Genomic DNA, 23,259 nt, shown 5'->3' on the forward strand with positions numbered 1-23,259 from the left:
CAGTTATTTACATAGAATTACCAAGTGAAAGAAAGTTCCTTGACCTTGGTAATTACAATGCTTATGTTTATGTAAAATCTCCTAAACTTTCTTAATCTACTCAGACACAAATTGCAAAAGTAATCTTTTACTTGTGAAGGAGTGAAAATAGACCCAAAAAAAAAAAAAAAAAAAAAAAGAATTAGCATCCATTTCTCACCTTCACCACTCTCCTTCTCTCTGTTTCTATCCTCTATGTGTCTCTCTCCTGGCAGATCGATAGTAATGACCCGGGGCTCATTTTAATTTCCTCCCATACAATAGCTATAATCACCTCCCCATCCTGATTGTGGATGCTACGCTACGTGTCTGGCATGCTGCTAACTTGTGTTGCATTATACATGGACAGCACTGTGCTAGATTCAAACTCCTCAATTTCAAGGTCCCTCAAGTAAAACCACATTTGTCTTGCTCAAGAAAGCCTAAAAAGAGTAAACCAAGTAGAATAATGCAGCGATCTTGAGGAGGAAGGAAACTTCCAAACACATAAAAGCTACTAGATCCTCTCAATGTTTTATTAGGACAACCTAAATAATATACATCAAAATTAAAATGTATTAATCTGCTGTAATGAAAACATGCAGTGTACATGAAATATTTAAAGCGGTGCATAAACACACCAGTTCACATACTATATAAGATGAGTTAACATTTTTTTTCCCGTGAGCAGAGAGCACCTGCAAATGTGTAACATTAGTATTTCACATTTTTAAGCTCCCTCCATTTAAGACAGATAGATAGAGGTCGAGAGATGAGGAAGGTGCTGCTGTAGGTTATAACATTTATTCTCCCCCATTGGAGCTGTTGAAACCTGTAGATTAATCAGAACTTGTGTGTGTGCATGTGTGTGTGTGTGTGTGTGTGTGTTGTGTATCCCACTGGGGTATAGTACAAAACACCGGGGGAGGTAAAATGCTGCGTTTGTTATCTGTCAGCGAGACAGGTGTTTTAGATTACTTCCAACACACACACACACACACACACACACACACACACACACACACACACACACACACACACACACACACACACACACACACACACACACAGGTCTGGGCTAGTAAGGCCAGACAGAGATCCACCACGACAACTAATCGATAGTCCGGAACTGAGAAGAGGAACAGATGAGAGAAAAAGGAGGGGTAAGGAAGGAGGGAGAAAGAGGGAGGGAGCTGAAGAACGGAGGGTGAAACGGTGAGAGAGAGCGAGAGAGAGAGAGGGAGAGAGAGAGAGAGAGAGAGAGAGAGAGAGAGAGAGAGAGAGAGAGAGAGAGAGAGAGAGAGAGAGAGAGAGAGAGAGAGAGGGAGCGAGAGAGAGAGAGAGAGAGATGCTAAGTGAGCTTTCCCAGGGAAGGTTCCTCATCAATCACAGAGCTGTTAGAATAACGGAGCCACCGGCGCTCACATCATCAATCTGCACCACACCTCGCTGAGCCAGGCCACAGCTACAGTACAGAGAAGAGTAGAATAGAATAGAGTAGAATGGAATAGGATAAACACGCACCCACATGCACAATCATAGTTATAAGACACCACAATGTGTGAGATGCAAGGAGGGGCAAGTTGGCATTTATGACAGCTGCTTGTCAAGAAAGAAGCCTGTGCTTGCTCACGCACACACACACACACACACACACACACACACACACACACACACACACACAAATGGTTGCATGCGCATGCACCCACACCCACACACTCTCCCTCTCTCCTGGGTGTTAATGTAAGGGAACAGCTGAGAGCCTCTGAGGATCACAACGGGCACAACGCCACAGCACCGACCGGACAAAGACAGCAGAAGAAGAGTAGAAGCGGCGCCGCATAGCCAAACTGTGAAGCTAGTTTGATTTTAGAGCACAAAATTACAAATGATCACAAATAATAGCATCTAAACCTTTCCAAGACTTGGGAGGAAGCTATTGTTTCATTGCATTTGTCTGATGCACACTGTTTTCTGTCTGCAGCCTGGAGGGAGCCGTCAGCTGTACGAAGTAAGACGGGAGGAAGCGTGAGAGCAACGGGACCTTGGCCTCGTGTTGCCGTTTGGACGTAGTCCCTTCCTGTGCGTCTCTGGGCCGGACTCTGGCCACTGCAGAGGCCTGAACTACTGCTTCCATCCCACATCTGCCTCTGACAATCTGTGATTGTGGCATTCAGTCTCCTGATAATAACAGAAGCCCCATTAGAACAAAACATGAAGGATTACTACCTGAAGCAGGCCAATCAAATACATCTGTCTAAGAAAACAGTTTAAAAGTTAAAAGAATCATTGTGAATGTAGCCTATAATGTAATAATACATATATAAGTCTGCATTTCTTGATAATAAAATCTTTGTTGCTGGTTTTGTGCAGCAAATAAATTCACATTCATTCATTGAAGATAAATACTCTGCAACACACGCAATGATAGCTGTAAAAATCTTTCATCATTTTATTAAATTATTGGCAAATTATTGAACTGCTAGCTTTATTACATTCAGAATGGTCAATATTATTACTTCATTTGGCCAATTCTGTAGCAAGAGACATTTGAGATGAAATCATGACAGCTTTCTTCAAAAAGCCACATTATTTACATTATATTTGTATGGAAGCGAAGAAAGTACCTTCAGAGGAACCTGGGGAGCTGCAATAAGATTTGTGAGGCAAACGTTTCAGATATAAGAGTGGGAAAGTATGAGGTCACATGACACAAATACGTTCAGCTCATTTCAATGGATCCAACTCTAATATCAAATGTGAATAAGGTTAACTGCCTTTTAAAATACATCGTCTGTTTAGATCTAGCAATGTTTGCGAAAGTGCCGGAAGATATTTTCATCAAAGGTTGACGCAGAACAGATTGAGGCTCCTGTGTTTTCCAGCGAGCTGCAGGAGAAGCTAACTATCTAATCTAAAGCCCGCTGCAAAACGAACCTGTCTGCTGGTGAAGGCTTTTGACTCTCGGCTTTAAGAAAAAAACAAACCCAAGCTAAACACTTTGAGGCTACCAGAAGCAGACAACCAACAAGACAATTTGCTGTTTACAGGATACAAACTAGAAAGTGCTTCTCCTCACGTTCCCTTTCCCCTCTCACCCAGACAGCCTCATAACTCAAGCTCAGCGTGGGGATGGCACAAAGTTGGCACTGTGGAGCGAGCAGAGGAAACAATGCCTCACCCCGGCATCGAGCCGCTAAACCCGGCTATCACCACACCTCCTGCTCACGCTCTCTCTCTCTCTCTCTCTCTCGTTCGTTCTGTCTCATTCACTTTCCCACACACGCACAAGCACACTGCCTCAAATATATCTGTGGTGGAGTTATTATGTGTGACTTGTCAACACAAAGAAAAATATGGAGTTGGGAGGCAAAGTTGTTTCAGGTTAGGTTTATTAAACTCTCAAATGCATATTAAAGGGAAGTACACGCTTATTAAAGGAAACACAGTTTTTCAGGTTTCATCTGTAATTGATATTATATCTGTATAACTATATCTGTAAAAAAAAAATCATCAAATATTATCATCAAATATTATTGGAACATTTATACCTTAAACACTCCTTTGATTCTTCTTCAATGTCAAGTCCTATGCTTTACCCCTCACTCAAGGCATTTCCCATTTTGACGTCCAACAGACAAGCTTGGTTGGATTATTTGTGCTGTGAAAGATTTCAAACTTGTCATACTGTCACTACTGGGCGAACAATCGACATGTCATCTCGGAATATTGTCTCAAACTGGTAGCTATTAAGCATAACAGACTAATAATTGACTGACTGTCAATCAGCCTCTTGAAAATTGGTATTTTTTCCAACCTCACCTTTCATATAAAGTAAAACTTCATAATTTTTGATGATTTACAAAAAGACAAATCATGCTTTTATCAGTTTGAGGTTACATTGAGGACCTGCTATAAATGTACAGTGAGGTTTCTGCCAGTCTTCACCGTCACGCCTTCCACTCCTCCAAAACGCTGCTGCTCGCTTTTTAACGATCACTTCCAGACGTGAACATAACACTGCTGTGCTTCAGTCTCTACACTGGCTTCCAGTTTGTTTTAGAATAGATTTTAGACTCTGACTGTTTGTTTTTAAAGCCATTCATGGCCTTGGCCCGCCTTACTTAACTGAGATGTTAACTCTATGTGAACATAACATGATCAGCTGATGCTGGTGGCCTCAAGGTCGAGACAGAAACTCTGAAGTCAACGTGCATTCTGGACTATGGAACAAATTACCTCCAGAAATTTTCAAGCTTTTCAAATCAAAGCCCAAGAGCTATTTGTTCAGACTGGTTTTGATCATGCACTTGTTTCCTTCAATACAGATAAAAGTAAATGCCAATGCAAATAAATAAACTTAGACATAATAAACAATAAATGGCAGAAAAAAAAGTGATTAAGAAACAAACCTTACTGAAACAATCTGAAAAATGGTGAACTTTGAGAGGTGAGAGTCGTACCTGTATGTACTCTCTGTTGCTGTCTTCGTTGGGTGTCCAGGCGTTGTCGTTGTAATTGAGCCGGGCCTGACGCGGCAGCCAGCGATCATCGTAAAAACTGGACGAAGCGGTGATCTGGTCATCTGTGATCTTTCCTGACTCCATACCAAAGGCATTACTACAGTGGAAAGCTGCAGGAAGAGGAGCAGATGGACAGAGTTAAAACAACTAATGATTAAATTTAAGAAAAATGCCCCACTCCAAAAACTTTGACTTACATTCACTGACTTCCTTGTGCGTCATGTTGTATCGAGCTGAGAAGCCGTCTTTGGCCACAGCCATGTCGGTGTGGAAGGACAGAGAGAGGATCCCAGTCGAAGACTGGATCTCAGGAGGCACCCTGGTTCCGCAGTATCGGCCAATCAGAGGACCAACTTCAAATCAAACAAGATTATTAGATTAGGTGACAATCTGTCAAAAATACGTCACTAACATCTTTGTTGCAGTTTTTTACTCATGAGATGAAGTTACGACTGTGCTGGTCACACATACTCTTTCAGGTGTCGTATTTATCATTCCTATCATTCCCCTATGAATCCGCTTGTGTCTCGTTTGTCTTTATCCACAACTCACTGCATTGTTTACTCGCTGGTCCTGCAGCTGCTCATCACTCCACCTCCACATGTCAGCACCCCGCTTCCCTTTGTCTGTCATCTCTATCGCTACACTGGACATGCTTTATAATGCTTTTACACACACACACACACACACACACACACACACACACACACACACACACACACATATATATTTGTGTGCGTGTGTGTGCGTATAAATCTAAACCTAAGTAATTCCTCTACTGTCTTCTTCTCTAATACCACAACTTGTATATGTCAACACAAACAGATGAGTGTGATTTAGAGCCTAGGGGTGTGTGTGTGTGTGTGTGTGTGTGTGTGTGTGTGTGTGTGTGTGTGTGCGTGGTAGAAGATAGTACATTCATCCAGCTACTCCCTTCTGCTCCTGTCTCACACACAGATATACACATGATGAGACCAGCCTGTGGAGGAGGAGGAGGAGGAGGAGGAGGAGGAGGAGGAGAGAAAATAGCCTGCAATCGATCAGAGCTATTGATTTTTTTCTTTCCTTTTGGAATGGGTGGATATCTGAAATAGGGCTCTTGAGCAAATAATGGTAATAACTCTTTTCTTGATGGTAGTGAGGAAAACAGGAAATAAGCAGAGAAGAGAAGAGAAGAGGAGAGGAGAGGAGAGAAGAGAGGAGAAGAGAACTGATCAGTATAACAAATGTTCCATCATAATATATTAATATTTTCCTATAAATGACACTGATCACCATTGCGTGTACATGTACATGTAGTGACCAGGAAGTGCCTCTACTGCTTTTGTATTGAAGCCACTGCAAAAAATATGAACAAAAAAAATTATCTTTTTTTTCTATTTTGATTACATTTAAAACTAAAATGAAAGTGAGTACTTGGACTGTTGATGATCTGATTCTCCTCTCTCGTGAACTGAATTTTAGGTCAGCTCCTCCTTTCTCCTTTAACCTCATTCTGTAGGAAACACATCCAGTCTTTTCCTGCTTAACATTATCCTGCATTCTCTTCCTGTTGAACTCCAGCAAAGGGTGGAACTAAAAGTCCTTCACCCCTGACTCTCACCCCACACATTTCCTTTTCTTTCAACCAGCTCCTACTTTATATCACTGTCACTCGTTTCCTTTCATCTCGCTGTCTTTCTCGTAGCCTCTCTTCATCACTCTAGGCAGCAGGTCGTTTTCCTTGGAACTCTCCATACACAGAAAGAGTAAAGATTTTGTGCTTTTTTTTTTTAGAATCCGTCCTTTCAAGCAGCATCCCTCTCCCTTGTTTCATCTCTCTAACTTTATGTAGCTCCTCAGGCTAAAATTGTATTTACTGTAAAATTCAGAGCGAGAAAAGAATCACTGTTGTTCATTCCACTTATTGTTTGCTGACTGACATTCGAATGTCTTACCGGATTTGCGAATCAAAGAAGCAACAATGTTTCAACACGTATTGTTTACATTTTAAAGTGAAAGATGGAATTCATGGTTTATGGTACTGAATGTATCAAAATAAATGTCAAAAGTGAACACTAAATGCATACATAAGAAAAAATCTTGTCTTCGTCTTTCCAGTTCCTGTTGCTCTTCCTCTGAGATCCAGTCATCCGCTCGAAGGCCGACCAGAGGTCCTCTGGCCTTCATTTATTCATACCAACATCTCATTCCTTTGTTCCGGTCTTCCCAGAAGAGGAGGACTTTTTCGTTGCCCTCTGTTTCTTTTTACTGTTTCCATTGCTTGAAACTCGATCCAAGGTCTATGCACCTTGGATTTGTTGTTCTAAATTCTTCCAGTTCTTCGAGCACAGAAACCAGAAATATCCTCACCCCCTACGGTTCTCCCTCTCACCTTCCCTCTTTTCTCCCTCTGCAGAGCTTCACCTACTTTGTTTTCCCCTTACAAAGTCTTGTCTTGTTTCTCCATAGCGGGTGCCAGCATTCTGCCTGTAAGCTTTACTTTCATCGACCAACACACGGCTACTGAAATAGTTGGTGCTCCATCTCAGTCAATAACGATGTAGGCAGGGCAGAATACACACTGACTCCTGACACCGATGAACCTCCGACGGGATCATCGCCGTTGCGTCAACACATCTACAGAAACCGTCAGACTAAATAGCGCAAGCATGGAAAACCGAGACCGAGCGCCGTACCTCCGGGGAGCCCGTCCCACACTTCCAGCCAGTCGTACTTGCAGTCCCCCTCTCCGCCGGGCAGGGGGTCGTTCTCCAGGTCGAAGGTGAGGAAGGAGAGGGTCACATCCATGCTGGGGGGGACAATGATGATGAAGGAGCACTCCAGGTTGTGGGGGTATTTGTCAGGGAAGCCCGGGGACTCGATAAGACCCGAGGGACTGGTGAAGTTCCGGGAACAGTCTGAACCTGAAGACATTGAGGAAAAACAGAAAGATGTTAAAACACACAGGACATGTTGAATTTTTAAAAGTGTATATTAATAGCTGTTAGATATAGTGTGACTCCATCCAGATCAAATTAGGAAAAAGTCAGCACAAATTTTGTTTGGAGAAGGATGCAGACACCACAGACTGCCATGATATTTCACTCTAATGATATTATTCTGGGCAGACTCCCAAAGGTGCTGTTGTTAGAGGAGAGAGTGCTGCCTCTCCATTTTCTTCAACTTGTACTTTTCTGGTTCTCTATATAAGATAACAAAGTGACTCAATGTGATGTTTATTCAATGCCGTTAAAGCATGTGAATATGTTTTCTGTGACCACAGCTGCTTTAGCTTTCTTAGCACCTCTGCGTCCAAAGCACACAGGAGCAGTCCATAAAAAATCACTGATTTCTTAGGGAGGGGCTTTATTTCTCCTGTTGCTGCAGTCCTGAAAAAGTTCTCTGGCACGTCCCACACTTTGAGAGCAACTAATTCAAGTGTCATTAGGGCCGCTGAATGTTAATTTATGCGCTTGAGTATACAAAGTTTTACATAAACGCTGATCTTGTCAATCCATCCACAGCCTGAGAGTGATGTAAATTCAAGAGGACCATGTAGGGAATAAGAGAAGTCGACATACAGCTGATTCAGGTGTTTCAACTTTAAAAAACACAGCACATTTTGAACAGCAGGTCTTGAAGTCATAAACCTGTAACCTTTGTACACTGCGCCATCTGTACAAACAAAGACACTGCAGTGCATGAAAAAGACAAAGCAAGAATAGAAAGGCGTGAATGCCACCGATCCCAAGTTTGGTTGTGCTTCAAAGGGACATGCATCTGTTAGTCTGCATTAGGTGCTTTTAGGCGAGACTGCATGTTTCTGCCAGCTCCTGGGAAAACACACAGACGGCATCAAATCTCCTCTGTAGCGTTTAAAAATCAGTAGAGAGAAATGAGAGAGAGGGAGACGACACCGGACAGTATCATGGACGAGCGCTGATGAGGGGATATCAACATCCGTGCACAGACGTGTGCACATGCTTTAACATGTCTGTAATGCTGTCTATTAATACCACACACACAGACACACACACACACACAGACACACACACACACACACACACACACACACTGAAGCGAATGTGGTCACACCAACTGGACCATTATTCCAGCCCACCCAGCCATGTATGACCAAACATTCAGCAGGCAGATGCACACACACATCAACATACACACACACACACACACACACACACACACACACACACACACACACACACACACACACACGCACAGAGACACTGTCTAAGCCTCTTATGATAACCCATTTCTCTGCAGTCTGTTTGGGTGTCTGTCTATTGTGCTCGTGTGCTTCTGTGAGTTCATGAAAAGAAGTAAAAACACATTAAAAGACTGTGTATTTTGTGGTATGCAAAACAGACTGAAAATGTGTGTGAGTGGTTGCGAGCAGTCATGTGTGCAGAGAGTGCTGGGTGTGTGGATGACGATATACTTGTCAGCACACAGCTGGTCTACAGACTGCAGTTCATATAGAAGTCTGGTCTATCACCACACATTGTGCAGGCTAAAAATAAAAAAGAAAAAAAAAAAGGAAAGACGAGGAAACCATGCAACTTGATTGCCCACAATTAGTGCATACAATGGCTCTGTGTGGAGTTTAAAGGCAGTTTCTTTGTGACTCGAACACGTAACTACAGTTCTATTGTGAGCTGTCAAAATTCTTCTGGCATTGTGGATGAACAAATACAATGTCGACGTTGCTGGAGGGCTGTTTCTGCCGCTAATGTGCCCAATTTGCTTCTTAGCAGGTGGAGACAGGGTCTGAGGTAGTGACAGCGAAGCTCCAAACTTGACGAATGACTTTAAAAATTGTTACTTTGAGAGGAGATCTCCATGGAAACTAGGTAGTTACACTTAAATGAGAATGAGCGGCTCGCTGACTGACAGACGCTGTAAGAGGCAAGCGCGTGTGTGAGACCCGGCGCCATATCTTTATTAAAGCTATACCACTGCTGTTCGTAATGAACAGACTACCCCAAATGACTCAACCCTCTCTCCCTCTCTCATTTTCTCTCTTTCTCTCGCCTGCTTTCATTATGAATCAACCTTCAAGTCCTCATTCATTTGATGGAATTATGCCCGGTGTGTTACACTGAAGCAATGAGACGTTCACAAATACATCAAACACTCTCTCCACGTTCTCGTTTGTTTACTGATCCATTTCTTATCACTGCACCTATATTTAGTATAATAAACATTGTCACTCCTGATGTATCCATGTTCCGGATTCTCATCTAATTTGCTTGTTATTGTGACCTTCTTGCTCATGGCAGCGATCACACAGGCAATCACTCACACGCACGCACGCAAGCATGAACGCGCACACTTTTCACTGGGTTTCTCCTCTGTCTGGGCCCCCTGCTGAATCCGTCGCGGAATAGCATTGGTCTGCGTGACTATGACTATAACCATGTGTGTGTGTGTGTGTGTGTGTGTGTGTGGGTGTGTGTGTGTGTGGAGTGAACGCCTGACCACCCCTGTTGCCAGGAGCGATTTTATTCTCCTTTCATTACTTCATGTTCATGGACATTACAAAAACACTTATGCCCTCCTTTCTCCCATCTCTCTCGGCCCCCTTTTCTTCAGGACAGCGCCCGTTTCCACGTTGTCTCATCACCTATGCAGTTCTCATTACGTCCGTCTGTTTGAACTGGATCAGCGAAGGAGATTCACTTGTTTCAGTTGTAGGATTTGGGGAGTGCAGTTGCTGAGTGTGTTGCTGGGTAGATCTCGTCTCGGTGCTCATGGGTCATTGATTTCTGGAAGAGCGCGTTGAGATATCCCAGCGTGCGTCCTAAATCACTCTCCTTTAGGTAAATAATGAGAGTCTCAGAAAATCACATGGGTCTGTTTGGCAACCTGACGTGCACTTATTTACTGTTTTGCATGCCAATGTGGTGTTAGTTAGAGAAAATCCACCCAATCTCTCACACATACACGTTGGAGGAGGTTTACAGTAGCATACGAGCTGAAACACTGCAGGCGACCACACACAGCACAACTCATTTAAAACCACAGCTTTGTGGAGTCATTTAAGTTGTGGTGCTGAAATCAGATGGTCACAAGACTGCCATAACAGTGAGGGCCCCACTTTGCCTCACTGAAAACTCAAATCAACCCTTTCTTAATAATTGACTTCGGGGGAACTATTCAGAGATGTCACAATATGTTGTATCCATGCTGTTGAAAGCCTCCTAAAACACTCTTTGTTTAGTACGTTCAGTCGAATCTGTTTGCTTTAGTTAATTTCTTTTAAGAAAATCCTTGCAAACATATCAATTTGAGCAAATGTTTCCTAATTTCACAAAAAAAAAAGCCTAATTCAGTAATCTGACAACTATTACTCATCATAAAGATGCAACACTTACAAAATAAACATTGAGTGCCCTAAAGCACAAAGTAAGCAAAGACCCTGTTTGAGTCTCAAAGATGCAGAATCTGGACCACCGGAGAGCAAGATGGTGATTCGAGGACGAGCTTCAGCCTTGTTTTGCATTTTTAAGGCAATCACAACTGTTATTTGTTACACAGAAAACACCTTTTACTTGTTACTAGGTCAGATCTGGATCCACTTTCCTCAATGGAAGCCAGAGGAGGCGGAGCGAGCAATATGATTGGTCAGACGCCCCAGTAAACTGACTTGATGGGTCGTCGGACGGAGGCAGAAAGGAAGCGCCTGAAGGCATCGGGCAGAATGTAAACAACAGCGGTTATTGGAAGGATTGTAACGTTGACTTCTTCATTATACGACCTGCAGTGTGTGTGTGTGTTTGTGTTTGTGTGCGTGTGAAGGTGTTTGTGTCTAACTGTGGGTGTTTGCACGCGTGTTACTCACAGAAATGTGTTTACTCTGTTTCGTGGTGAGAATTCACTTTTCATTAGGGTCAAAAACTGCTCCCAAGAGGTGTCATTTTAAAAAATAGAGCATACAATGTTTGTTGATTTTTTTTTTTTTTTAATTAAAAGCTAAGTTCAGGTTTGGGTTTAAAGTTAAATACTAAGATTAAGCTTGTAGTAATAAAGATAAAAAATGGAAGTCAATGCAGTGCACTTTTAAAGTTACTACAATATGCAACTTACGTGTGTGTGTGTGTGTGTGTGTGTGTGTGTGTGTGTGTGTGTGTGTGTGTGCGCGCGCGCACATAAGTGAATGAATGTTTTCGTGCAGACATCCAAGCCATCCTGCATTTGTGAGTAACCGTTCATCACTGCATCAGTGATTTCGTGTGTGTGTGTGTGTGTGTGTGTGTGTGTGTGTGTGTGTGTGTGTGTGTGTGTGTGTGTGTGTGCGCGCACGCGCCTGTCTGGTGGGTTCTGGGTCACAATAACAGCTGGGGGCACCCTGCCTAGACAGTGAAATTTGATTGGTCGCCAGATTGCCCCCGCCACATTCTTACTGGCTGGATTTTTGCCCCAATAACCATAGTAACAGTGCTGTAAACAAAAACAAGAGCGACATGATTATTTGTTTTGGTGTTAATGTAGTTTTTGTTTGCCATGCCCTAAATTTCGATGGGTGGTCACTGTTCATGTGTGCTTGCTTCTACATTGGCAGGCTCTCTCGCAACATGGCCGCACACATGAAAGCTGCTCATTACTCTGAAACACACCCCAGTAACAGGCAGGGGCTGCAGCTCAGATTATGTCTAGACAGTCTGTGAAGGGGCTGAAGGACAAAAACAACTACTACGCCGTCTTAAGTCCCATCAAGACATCCTAAGACACGCTGATAAATCAAACCATATCGACAAAAACACTGTGTAACTGAGATTTACTGAGAAAACAGGTAACTGTTTCAAAATGCAACAAATTTTACATTTGAGAATAAAGTGTGAATTACTCAAATACAGTCACTCAGGTTTCTAAGTGCTTGTTGCAGAGCTGCTGTCTCTCACTGCCCACCTCCTTGACACAGCGCCTTAGATGTATTTGCAGCCCATAAATAACATTTGCTTATTGTTACAAAAGCTGTCTTCTGCTGCTGGCATCTTGGCAGTTTATCTTAGCTGCTTTGTCGCTGCCTCTTTACATCATTATTTATTTATCATCTATTCAGTTTCTTTCAACAACAGATGTTATGTCATCTTCTGCATGACTGGATAAAATTGTATTCTGCTTGCAGGAGTGCCTGCACTTGAAATTACTGGACTTTGACAATGAACTGATGCAACTTCAGTGACCGGACTGCACACTATTAAGAGTAATGCAGGTAATTAGTGAAGCAACTCCACCACTTTTCAAAGAAGTCATTTGGCACTTGTGTTAACAGATTTTTTGAGGGACTTTCACAACAATGTAAGTTTCATGACTCCAAAAAGCAAACTTCTCCTGATTAACATAAATAGTGCAGGTCTATATGCGTTATATTTTTCACGTTGGAGCAGAGTTTAATTTTTTTTTTTTTTTTTTGTTTTGTATTTTTTTCGGTGGAAGAGAAGAGAGCAGACAGAGTTACCACAGGCAAATACGCATTTAAATGGTTCACCAACAACTATGCTGTACGTGTTGCACACACTAATATGCGCACGCACGCGCACACACACATGCACACACACAGAAAATCTAGTCACCCACGCAACCAGACGTTCAGTTGCACCTTCCAGGATAACAAGATCTTGTTAGCAGTATGACAACAGCTTGAATGTTCCAAATGGCTCCGTCATTACTGCCAGGAAAGGCTGGACACAAATGCACAAGCACAAAGACGAGCACCAACACACACACACACACACACACACACACACACACACACACACACACACACTGAGTTATGCAGGCAGAGACAAACTGAGCAATATCCAGCAGAAGCTTCCATGATATAATTGGTGAGAAAATGAAAATGCTGTAAGATTAGTTTTCGTTGCATATTGTTTGGGTAAATATAACAAATATAAAGGTATTACCTATTTTAAGATTAATATTTGGGCGCTCTAACATGATTTGACTAAAGCCATGAGAAATTATCATGATCTAACAATGAAATATTTCATGATTCAATTTTGTTTGATTCAGTGGTGATCTGTTTGAGAACTGCACAGCCTTTGCTGAGAGGGTAAACGTGGTCCATCACCGGATAAATATACTTTGAAAGGCATTTAAAACCACAAAAAGAAGAACATCCTTCTTTTAGTTTCTAAAAGAAGCGCGCATCACTTTTTTTGTCTAAGCTAGTACAGGTATGGATCTATATGTGCATAGCAAATAGCAAATGAAAACAAATCTAATGAGTCACACAAGTCTCTCACTCTCTTCTTTCCCTGAGGTGCCAGGGCGTGAACACTGACACCGGTGTTGTTTTAAAGTCCATCAGGTGGACTCGCACACACACCGGAGAAATCCCAAAAGACCGGTGCCAGCAAGTGAGAAACACCGACAACCGCACGTGTTGTGTTTGTAACCTCAGCCCTCTGTGTGTGTGTGTGTTTGTGTGTGTGTGTGAGAGAGTGTGTGTGTCTCAGGGGAACCGGGCTCAGGACTCAATTAAGCAGGCATGTGTGGAATGCTTTCAGGAGGAACGGGACAAGATGGCTGTGGGGCCGACACTATTGCGCCTCTCTGTCTCAGTTGCCCTTGATCTCAATTGGTCTCACTTTGGCTGACCCATGGCAGCGTGAAGGGGAGCCACGTCAGGCGCGCGCACACACACACACACACACACACACACACACACACACACACACACACACACACACACACACACAGAAAGTACCATGAAGGGAAGCGATGTCTTGCCTGGACAGACTAAAGGGCTCTCAAGGGTCCTCTGCTGTGTCTCTTGTTGCGTCGTCTCTGTCTCCATTGACACCAGGGAGATAAACGAGGCTCGGTCGCCTAATGAAGCATGTTGAGTCCTCCAGTAGCTTGTAATGCAGTTACTAATAGCCTATTCACGGGAACACTCCATATAAAATCCTGTGCACTCACTGTTGAGTCTGTCCATGAGGATCATTTACAGTGATATCGTTCTCTGTTTGAGAGCTGGATTCACTAACCACAGACTTCATGTGGATTCAGTAGGAAAGGATTCATTCAAACGCAGTAAAGTATCAGATCGTGGGATGTCTTAGATATCTACGGGATAAAAAAATCAAATAGAACCAACATGATGTGCATTGCTTCAGTCTCAGTTCGGTTAGACAGTTTTAAATCACTAATAACTGAACTTGCTTCTTCATAAGGAAGTCAGAGTACCTCAAGAAAGCCAATACAGGCAAAGGGAGAACATGCAAACGTGTCTGCCAGCACGTATGGTATTTACCTGTCTTGAAGATTTCGTAGCGCAGAGAGAACCCTGCCCCCTGGTGGGCGTAGTCAGACACGAACTTGATGTGTAGCGACGGCCCTGACGATATGATCGGCGCAGGAGCGATGTTGCTGCAGTGCTTCCCCAGCAGGTCGGCTGACTCAGAGTTTCCGTCATGGATCTCCACGTAGTCGTACCTGCAAAGTACAGACAATATATGAGAAGTTAAACGGTTTTCAGGACTAAATGTGGCAATGGGCAAATTTTGCATCTTTAAGTTTTGACCAGCTATTAGAATTCAGAACAATACACTGGACGACTGAGTCAGCCCTTGAAGAGAAGGTCTGCAACTTTACTACAACCAAGTGATTACAAACTCCAACTGTTGTGGGATTTGTGGTCTGCAGAATGCCATCTCAATGCTAACAAAAGACAACTTTTTAACAACGGTGTCACAGTCTCAGGAAATCCAATAACTCCACTCGCACACAGCAGACTTCAAGTTTGGGACGCATCGGAAGACAGTGGCTTGAAAAGAAATAGTTTCCAAACCAAACTGGAGGAAATCTACCTCACATGATGTCTCCTTTATGTTCCACTGAGGTGAGAGTCCAGACAGAATGCAGCGGTCAACGGTTTGCACTGAGAATGAACCCAACACCCTTTGATGCTGGAAATGAATTAATGTGGAACAAATGGCTTTCAGTTTACATCCTGCCCAGGTCTAATTCAATAATGTTTGGGACACAGCTTCAGTCCAAAGAGGAATTCACATTTTCCACTTTTGCTAGAATGGATTTAGGTTCCTTCCGTACTTTGACTTCGAGAAATGCCAAACTTTACGGTGATTTAAGCCGTGTTGAATCAAGACTTAAAAGGCAGAGGTGGGAAGTCACGAAGTACAAACACTTCATCACTGTACTTAAGTAGATCGTTTTTATGCATCTGTACCTGACTTTACAGATTACTTCCCCAACTGTTTACTTTTAATTCCTACATTTACACAGATTTGTTTTACTTTCCACTCCTTGTATTTTTAAACCTTTTGGTTACAATCTCTACAAAGACGACTCAGGTCAGAGTCACTACAACACGACAAGAGAACGTCAGCAATGTAGAGGAAGCACCAACTCAGCTTCACAGCTTCATGTGTAGCTTTTACACTCAGTTATAAATTATCCATATTAATGAGCAATTCTATCCTAAAACATATTTTCAGATTTTCTTTTTTCAATTAAGGTAAATGAGTTCAATTGTACATTTACTTTAATCAGGATTTTTAAGTTAGTGTGCACTTGTTCTTAAGCAGACAACAATTGAAAGACTAAAATTTAGTGATTCAAAGCAAAATTTCCCTGTCAAACGATTGAATGTACAGTCTCACTTCTATATATTTATTTTACATCAACAGGAAGAACACTGGGAATTGTTATCGTCCCTAAAAGGTAGGTACTAACTCCAAATCTATTCTGGTTCCAGTTTCTTTCATGTTTTCTGACCACATATGTTCAGGACTGCTTCCAGTTCCCCAGCAGGAGCGTTGCCTCTGTGTCTGGATGCCAAAGACACACCTGCCTGCTTCTGAAATAGCTTCCTGGAAAGAAAATTCCTGGAGCAGCTTTTCACAATGGAAAACATTAAGGTTTCAATGTGGGATGTAAATAAGTTCAGTCCCTGTCCGGGTTTTCCCTGCAGCAAAGAAAGCTTTGTCTGAGATCTAACTGGCATGTCGGTCTCTTTATTTTCCCAGTGCCGGATTTCAACACTTCCACCTCATGAGAACCTTGAGGATCTCGGCTTTTCCATATAGCTCAGTGGTCGGACATTAATAGCCGGTGACCAAAGAGCTCGTAGTGATTGAACAGATGAAGGTATCATGTAGCGCCGGATAATAAAAGTAAAGCTCGTGGTTATTTGCTGCTACAGAACAGACACATTGGAGATGAATGGCTATATAAGCAGCGTTAATCACAATTTATTAGCATGCTTTCACAGTTATGCATACTACCATTCCTGAACACAGAAGTAGAAACACACATATACTGTACATGCTGGTGTTGGCAGACAGGATTAGTATATAATCCAGAGACACATTCTAACCCCAGTTAACCCCATACGGTCATGGCTAGACCTGCTTGAAGCAGGATATTTCACCTTCAGTTGGATGAGAATCCACTGAATTCACCAGGGTTGTGAACGTTTTTTAGTGTTTAAAAGTCAGTTATACAAAAGTGATTAAAGATGAGGAGGTTTTGATTATGTTTAACGGTCACTTTCAGTAAGTTCTTAAGAATGTGCACTTGGATGTGTTTTACCGCATTATGGAAATCAGCAAAGTTTGAGGTTGAAGACATGTTTTCCCGTAATGCTATGGTTAAGGATAAGTTGTGGTTATGGTTATGGTCAGGGTTACAGACATCGCAGTGAAGGAAATGAGTGTAAGTCAGTAAGACATAGAAAAAAACACACATCCTCTTTGTGTGCTCGGATACAGCAGGACACTCGTTTTTATAAAGTGCTCAGTCAAGCTTGTATGATAGCATTATAGAACCGTGCACGCGTGTGTGCGTGTGTGTGTGTGTGTGTGCCGTCTGTTAGCACACCATTGTCTGGGAAATGAAACAGCTGTTGACCCTCGTTCCATGTCTTCCCTCCCAGACACTGACTGTCCATCAGCCAACGTTCCTCAATCAATTAACGTCTCGTAATATCAGAGTGCATTCATGAGTGTATGCGCTGTCTGCCTGCCTTAGAGTCTTAGGACCTAAATATATTTAACTACTCAAGGATTTGCCATTTTTGTGGGGACAAAAATCAAGTTAAGTTCTAAAAGTGGTCAGTGAAGAAGTGTTTTGATGTGATTGTAAAAGGCTCAGGGTTAGGTTAAGCAGGTAGCAGTTAGGGCTGAGTTTGTAGGAAATTGACCACGGATGGTCACACAACACTGTGTGTGTGTGTGTGTGTGTGTGTGTGTGTGTGTGTGTGTGTGTGTGTGTGTGTGTGTGTGTCTGTGTACAACGTGACAGGTGAGCATCCTGCCAACATGATGAGGGTCACACACCTCCCACTCTCCCGTCATGTATTCTGCGGCTCTCACACCGCGGTTACGACACAAGCTGTCGCCGCGCTCCGACCGTGTGTGTGTGTGTGTGTGTGTGTGTGTGTGTGTGCGCAGCCATGCGTGTGGGTGCACATGCGTGCCAGTGTGTCACAGTTCCTGTCATATTTTCCCAGAAGAACACCTCATTCCAGCGACAGATTCCTCCTCCAGTTTTTCCAGCAGTGACAACTTTGTTTTACAGTTACTCGCATGCATGTGAGCGCCCTTTCATTTCCACCGATTTCCCTAATTATTTTTCCTCTCTTCAGCTCATACTTCTTTAATTCTCCTTGTCTCTCTGTCTCCTCTCTTTCTGTAGCTTCCTCTGAAGTGCTGTCAGGCACATAACCAGTGGCCATGAGCCAGTGTGTAGGAAAGAGTGAGTAGGCAGAAATGGGGAAGAGAGAATACACATATTTTTCTGTTTTAACTTCCAACTCTGTATCGTTAATTATTAAAGGGAAAAAAAAAAAAAACGATAAAATGAACAAGACAGATCTGAGACAGATGGCATGCTCTCCCACAATCTCTTTCCAAAGCCCAGCTTTCTTCATCCATAACAGGTTCTTGAGCAATTGTGAGATTTTCATCTACTTCAGTAAAACCCTGTTTTCAGGTGCAGGAGTGAAGCCGCCGTGAAGACGAGAGGTGTTCGGATTCGGCTGGCACACTGTAAATGCAGCCGGAGCGAGAACATGACACTGCATTCACTCCACCACCTCCCCACCTTCGACTGACGGAGACAGGTGTCCTCCCCCCCCCCCCCCCCCCCGCCCCCCCCGCCTCCCGCTCTGCAGCTCTGTGCTTTTAGTCGAAAGCAGAAAGACACACAAAGATAACTTCTAAGTCGACGCACGCGTACACAGGAGACCTGTGTACGCGCTGACTTTCACGCACAGACACGGCGGTGCACACACAGAGCCCGTGGCCATGCGCACGGGGGTCTACCGAGGGGGTTTGAGGTTTCCAATCTGTCTGTGTGTAGGAGGTACACGGCTCCTAACAAACTGTTTAATCCCATCATCTCTCCTCTCCTCCCCAATACGCACTGATTGGCTGCAGCGAAACGCTGCAGCCAATCAGTGCTACGCTGAGACTTGCCATAGGGAATGACAACAACTCCAAATCTGTTTCTCCCACACTTTTCCCTGAAATTCAGCTGTTAACAAGCAGCGAGGTTGTTTTTTTTTTCTTCCCTCTCTCTCTTTCCTCGCTTACATGGAGGAAAAACATGTAACATGGGAGAGAAGCAACTAAAAACAAGCATCTGTGGATTTATGGATCACAGGAACAGACTTATTTGTGGAAGAAGACCTGAATCCGACTCTAACGTTTGACATGCAGGGAGATTTATGTGCTTGTGATTGTTTGTGTTTTGGGGGGGGGGGCGGAAGTATTTGTGGAGCGAGAACGCTCTCGAAAGGCAGTCTGACGGGAACCAACGAGAAAGGTCTGAATACAGATGAACTTCCACCCCTTTTTCTTCTCCTTAATTGCCTTTCACTCTCTCTCTGTCTCTCAGCGTCTTTAGGTTTGGAGTCGTTTTCTTACACCTGCACATTTCTTTCAAACAACCGCGGCAGCCCGGAGCGGCAGGCGAAGCGGCTGCACAACACATTAAACAAACTCACAGTAAAAAGCAGAGCAGATGTGTGTTCAAGCGCAGCGGAGGTTTTACAAGTGAGAGAAATGGAGTAAAGTGTATTCAAGCAGTGCTATGTCATTTGGTGTAAATCCAAAATATGATATGCTCATTGGCTGTAAGATTGAATTTATAAACTGTTTGCTGTAGAACTCTGGGATTGATCTTCAAAAAACTGACAGTTCCCACTACACTGTTTTTTAATAAGAAGGGATATCTTTTTATTATGTCTGTTTCAAGTTTGTTCGTTTTCTTTTTCTCTTTCTCTATTTTCTTTTTTTGACTTTTCTGACTTTTTATCTGACCATTTCAAGGAAATGGAAGTGAAATCATTGGTGGCCGCAAGAAAAGAACATTTGTACAGGAACTGAAACTACCACCGATGAGAGAATTCACACTCAAACAAACAGAAACCCTTTCCTCCCGCCGTCACATGAATGACATCATGGAAATCCAGCTAAAACCTCTCAAGATAATCTGAGGAGATTTTTAGGGAAGTTTTACTTCTGCCTTTCCGTGCAGGCTGGCAGATGAGTCAGGAGGTGTTCATGACCAAAAAAATTCTTTCTTATCTCACTTAAAAAATAGTAAAATAGTAAAAAATACAAATATTTGTTTCTTTTAATTTCTTAGAAGAGTACATTTTCTATTGATTTTATCAAAACACATTTTTGTTAATCTGTACTGATTCATTCATCCACAGATCAATCCAAACAGGACTGTCCCATGCTTACAATGGCAAATCAAGACCCAAAAATATCCTATGTATTTTTCATTTATTTGTACAGATCATCCGATTGAACATGTGTGCCCCCTTTAAAGAGAGACCTGTTAAAAACATCTACCTTTTATAAGAACAGTCAGGTTTTTTTATGGATCCCAACAGCTGTCAATAAAAATGTCTTCTGATGTGAAAAACATCGGGAAGTTCAACCATGCATGTGCAGCAGGAGAACTGAGGAAGATGCTGATACACAAACTCTGGTGCAAGTTGGGATCAAAGTAAAAAATAAATAAACAAATGAATAAAAACTTTGTAAAGAGCATGCATCTCATTATATAATACAGCATGATGATGTTTTCATCAAAAAACACAGTGATTAGAGTAATTTTAGCATTACAGCCATGTGTTTTAACTTTAAAGTGCATTAGCAGTAACTGTCTGACCCTCATCGCCGTCCTGTGTTTATAGCGTCGCGGCACACCTGTGCAGCGCGGCGTTAGAGCAGCAGCAGTCAGACTGTCAGTGAAGCAGTTAATAGAGAGTGAGGAGGATGACTGACTTCACTTGGTATCAAGTAATAGGCCTATTACTGCCGACAGTTGGACAGTGTGTGCATGTGTGCGCGCGCGCGAGTGTGTGTGTGTGTGTGTGTGTGTCCAGCCGTAGTCTCCAGGACAACCCGATCGATTCCTCATTATAGCTTTAACACACATTGATCAGGATCAGTCCTTCACCTACACACACGTGTGTGTGTGTGTGTGTGTGTGAGGTTGTGTGTGTGTGTGTGTGCTCACATACAGTTATTACAGTAACAGACATTGATCAGGCAGACCTTCGGGGCCCCGGGGAGCTCCTGTAAATCAGAGCCCTGATATGATCATTATTACCTGCACCACCAGGGGCTGTTTGTGTGTGAGAGTGGATTTCTTAAAATTACCACCTTGGAGCGTTAACAAATCTTCAAAATTCTCCTTCTGTAGCACCGGGTCTCTTAAGCAGTGGAGTGTAACCTAATCTCACCTTCCACCGGGGTTGAAGTGTCTGTTTATTAGTTTCGCACTGGTTATGCACTCAAGGCTTTTTTTTTTCTCTTGTTTGTGGAAGAATAATTTTCATCCCAAAGCGAAGCAAAAACAAAACTCCCACACTTAAACCATCACAATTTTTTACGTTACTTTCCTTCTGTCTTTCTTTTTCGTTTTGTTTCGAATGCCCACTAAAATCAAACATTTGAGACTGAAGAAACGAGCACAGGGGAAAGGTCTGAACAACTGAACAATTCAAAAATGAAACATGGAGAAAAGTCTAGTTGTTCACACAAAGAGCCAGGGGAAGTTATGTAATTAGAGATTTAGATAGGTTTCTACAGCAGTTACAGTCAGTACACAAGTCATGAACTGACACAGTAAACTGCACAATATAACCAGCACTTGTAATGTCAGCCAGCATGGATACCCCAGCTACATCATTCAAGATGACAAACATCATGATTCAGCTTGTAGACAAAGTTTTGATTCAGAAATGAAATCATGCTCTAATTGAAAAACTGATGACAGCCTGACTCGACTTTCCATGAAACACTATATTCACTGGGTCACTTCTTAGATCTTCTGCACCTTCAGTTTTGATCACGTTCACCCTCAGCTCCTACTATTCTTTCGGTGTGACTCTTAATTATGACCTTTAACAACTGCAACACTCTAACTTCGTGTTGACATCTGTAGAACAATCAACTGGCCTGTTACAAGAATGTAAGGTGAAGAAAGTACAGATAGTTTTGTTCAAATGGAGCAGAAAGCTGTCCAAAACAAAATTACTCAAAAGATCTACCTACTATTGTAACAAAGATGTCGCTTTCAATTCCGTGCACAGACGATTGCACATTCCCAAATCATAAACTAGCACTGAAACAACTTCCAAATGGGTTGGCTCTACAGTCGTGATCCCTGCTGCAGGGGGGACGATTCCCCCGGTGGGGAACTTGGACTTTGTCAAAAGCGGTGGCATAAACCGCAGACTACGTGTTGAGCTGCGCATTTGGTTTCCAATGAGATCCCTTCGCCTCTCTCCCCGCAGCTCAGTAATCACGCTGTTTGTCAGCAGTGTGTTGGGATGCTTGTCCGGACGTACGACTCTCCCGCTGCTACAGTCACTGTGACGGTAATTCAAACATGCAGGCAGCTGCTAAATGCCCACAGCTGCTAAATGAACAGCCACTGTCACCGCGCATGCTGTTCCTCCGGCTTCCTCCCTCTGTCATGTAGTCTTTTCATCTCTCCCTCCACCTCTCTCTTTGTGCTCCTCTGTCCCGAGGCCAGTGTCACATCACATCACTCTCCCTTTTGCTCCTCTCCCAGCCGTGTCTCCGAGCGCTCTGCCCACCGGTCAGGTGTATCCATACATGAGGACGAGATCAAATATTTCCTCCACGGTCGCCAGAATCCAGCTTCCAGGCACCACGGCGTTTAAGCAATGTTTAATACGCTGCTTTGATCGCAGCATATTGTGCAGAGAAGGGCGCTCAGAGGAAGAAGAGAAGAGAAGAGAAGAGAAGAGAAGAGAAGAGAAGAGAAGAGAAGAGAAGAGAAGAGAAGAGAGACCTGGCATGAAGTTAAATGATTAATTGAGGCGGAGTACAAAGACAAGGTCTAAATCATTAGTGAAACCATTATCGTTGACTGCAGCTTCTCTGTCATATAAATCACTTCTTAACTCACTGCTTTACTCCACACTTCAGTCATGAAGCGGCGAAGGACAAGGTCTGCTTGCCGCGCGTGTACATACACACAACATAAGTTGAATTTAAAACCTCAAAAACACTTTGGACTTCTTCTCTCAGTGTGAGCACATATGTACATGCAGCTTGAGGTAAATTTAAGTGATAGACAAGAAAAAAGGAGCAAAAACGTGGAGCAGCACCGTGATGATCCGGCACACAGCAGAGGAAAGACGGTGACGACTGAGGCAGGAGCGGAGGGGAGAAAGGAGAGTAATTAGACGAAA

The 23,259-nt window shown here is 43.0% G+C and overlaps 1 protein-coding gene across 2 annotated transcripts in view; it reads right to left on the reverse strand.

Moving 5' to 3' along the window:
• LOC115403684 (neuropilin-2-like) overlaps nt 1-23,259 on the reverse strand; it is a 96,314-nt gene that overhangs the window by 54,482 nt on the left and 18,573 nt on the right. For both annotated transcript variants that reach the window (XM_030112658.1, XM_030112659.1), the window contains exons 3-6: nt 14,806-14,987; nt 7,220-7,447; nt 4,739-4,894; nt 4,482-4,651 (exon numbers count right to left, since the gene is read on the reverse strand). In XM_030112658.1, coding sequence (XP_029968518.1) covers nt 4,482-4,651; nt 4,739-4,894; nt 7,220-7,447; nt 14,806-14,987 — 736 coding nt within the window. The remainder of the gene's footprint in view (nt 1-4,481; nt 4,652-4,738; nt 4,895-7,219; nt 7,448-14,805; nt 14,988-23,259) is intronic.

This window comes from Salarias fasciatus, chromosome 16, assembly GCF_902148845.1.
Source record: "Salarias fasciatus chromosome 16, fSalaFa1.1, whole genome shotgun sequence".
NCBI classification, from domain to species: domain Eukaryota; kingdom Metazoa; phylum Chordata; class Actinopteri; order Blenniiformes; family Blenniidae; genus Salarias; species Salarias fasciatus.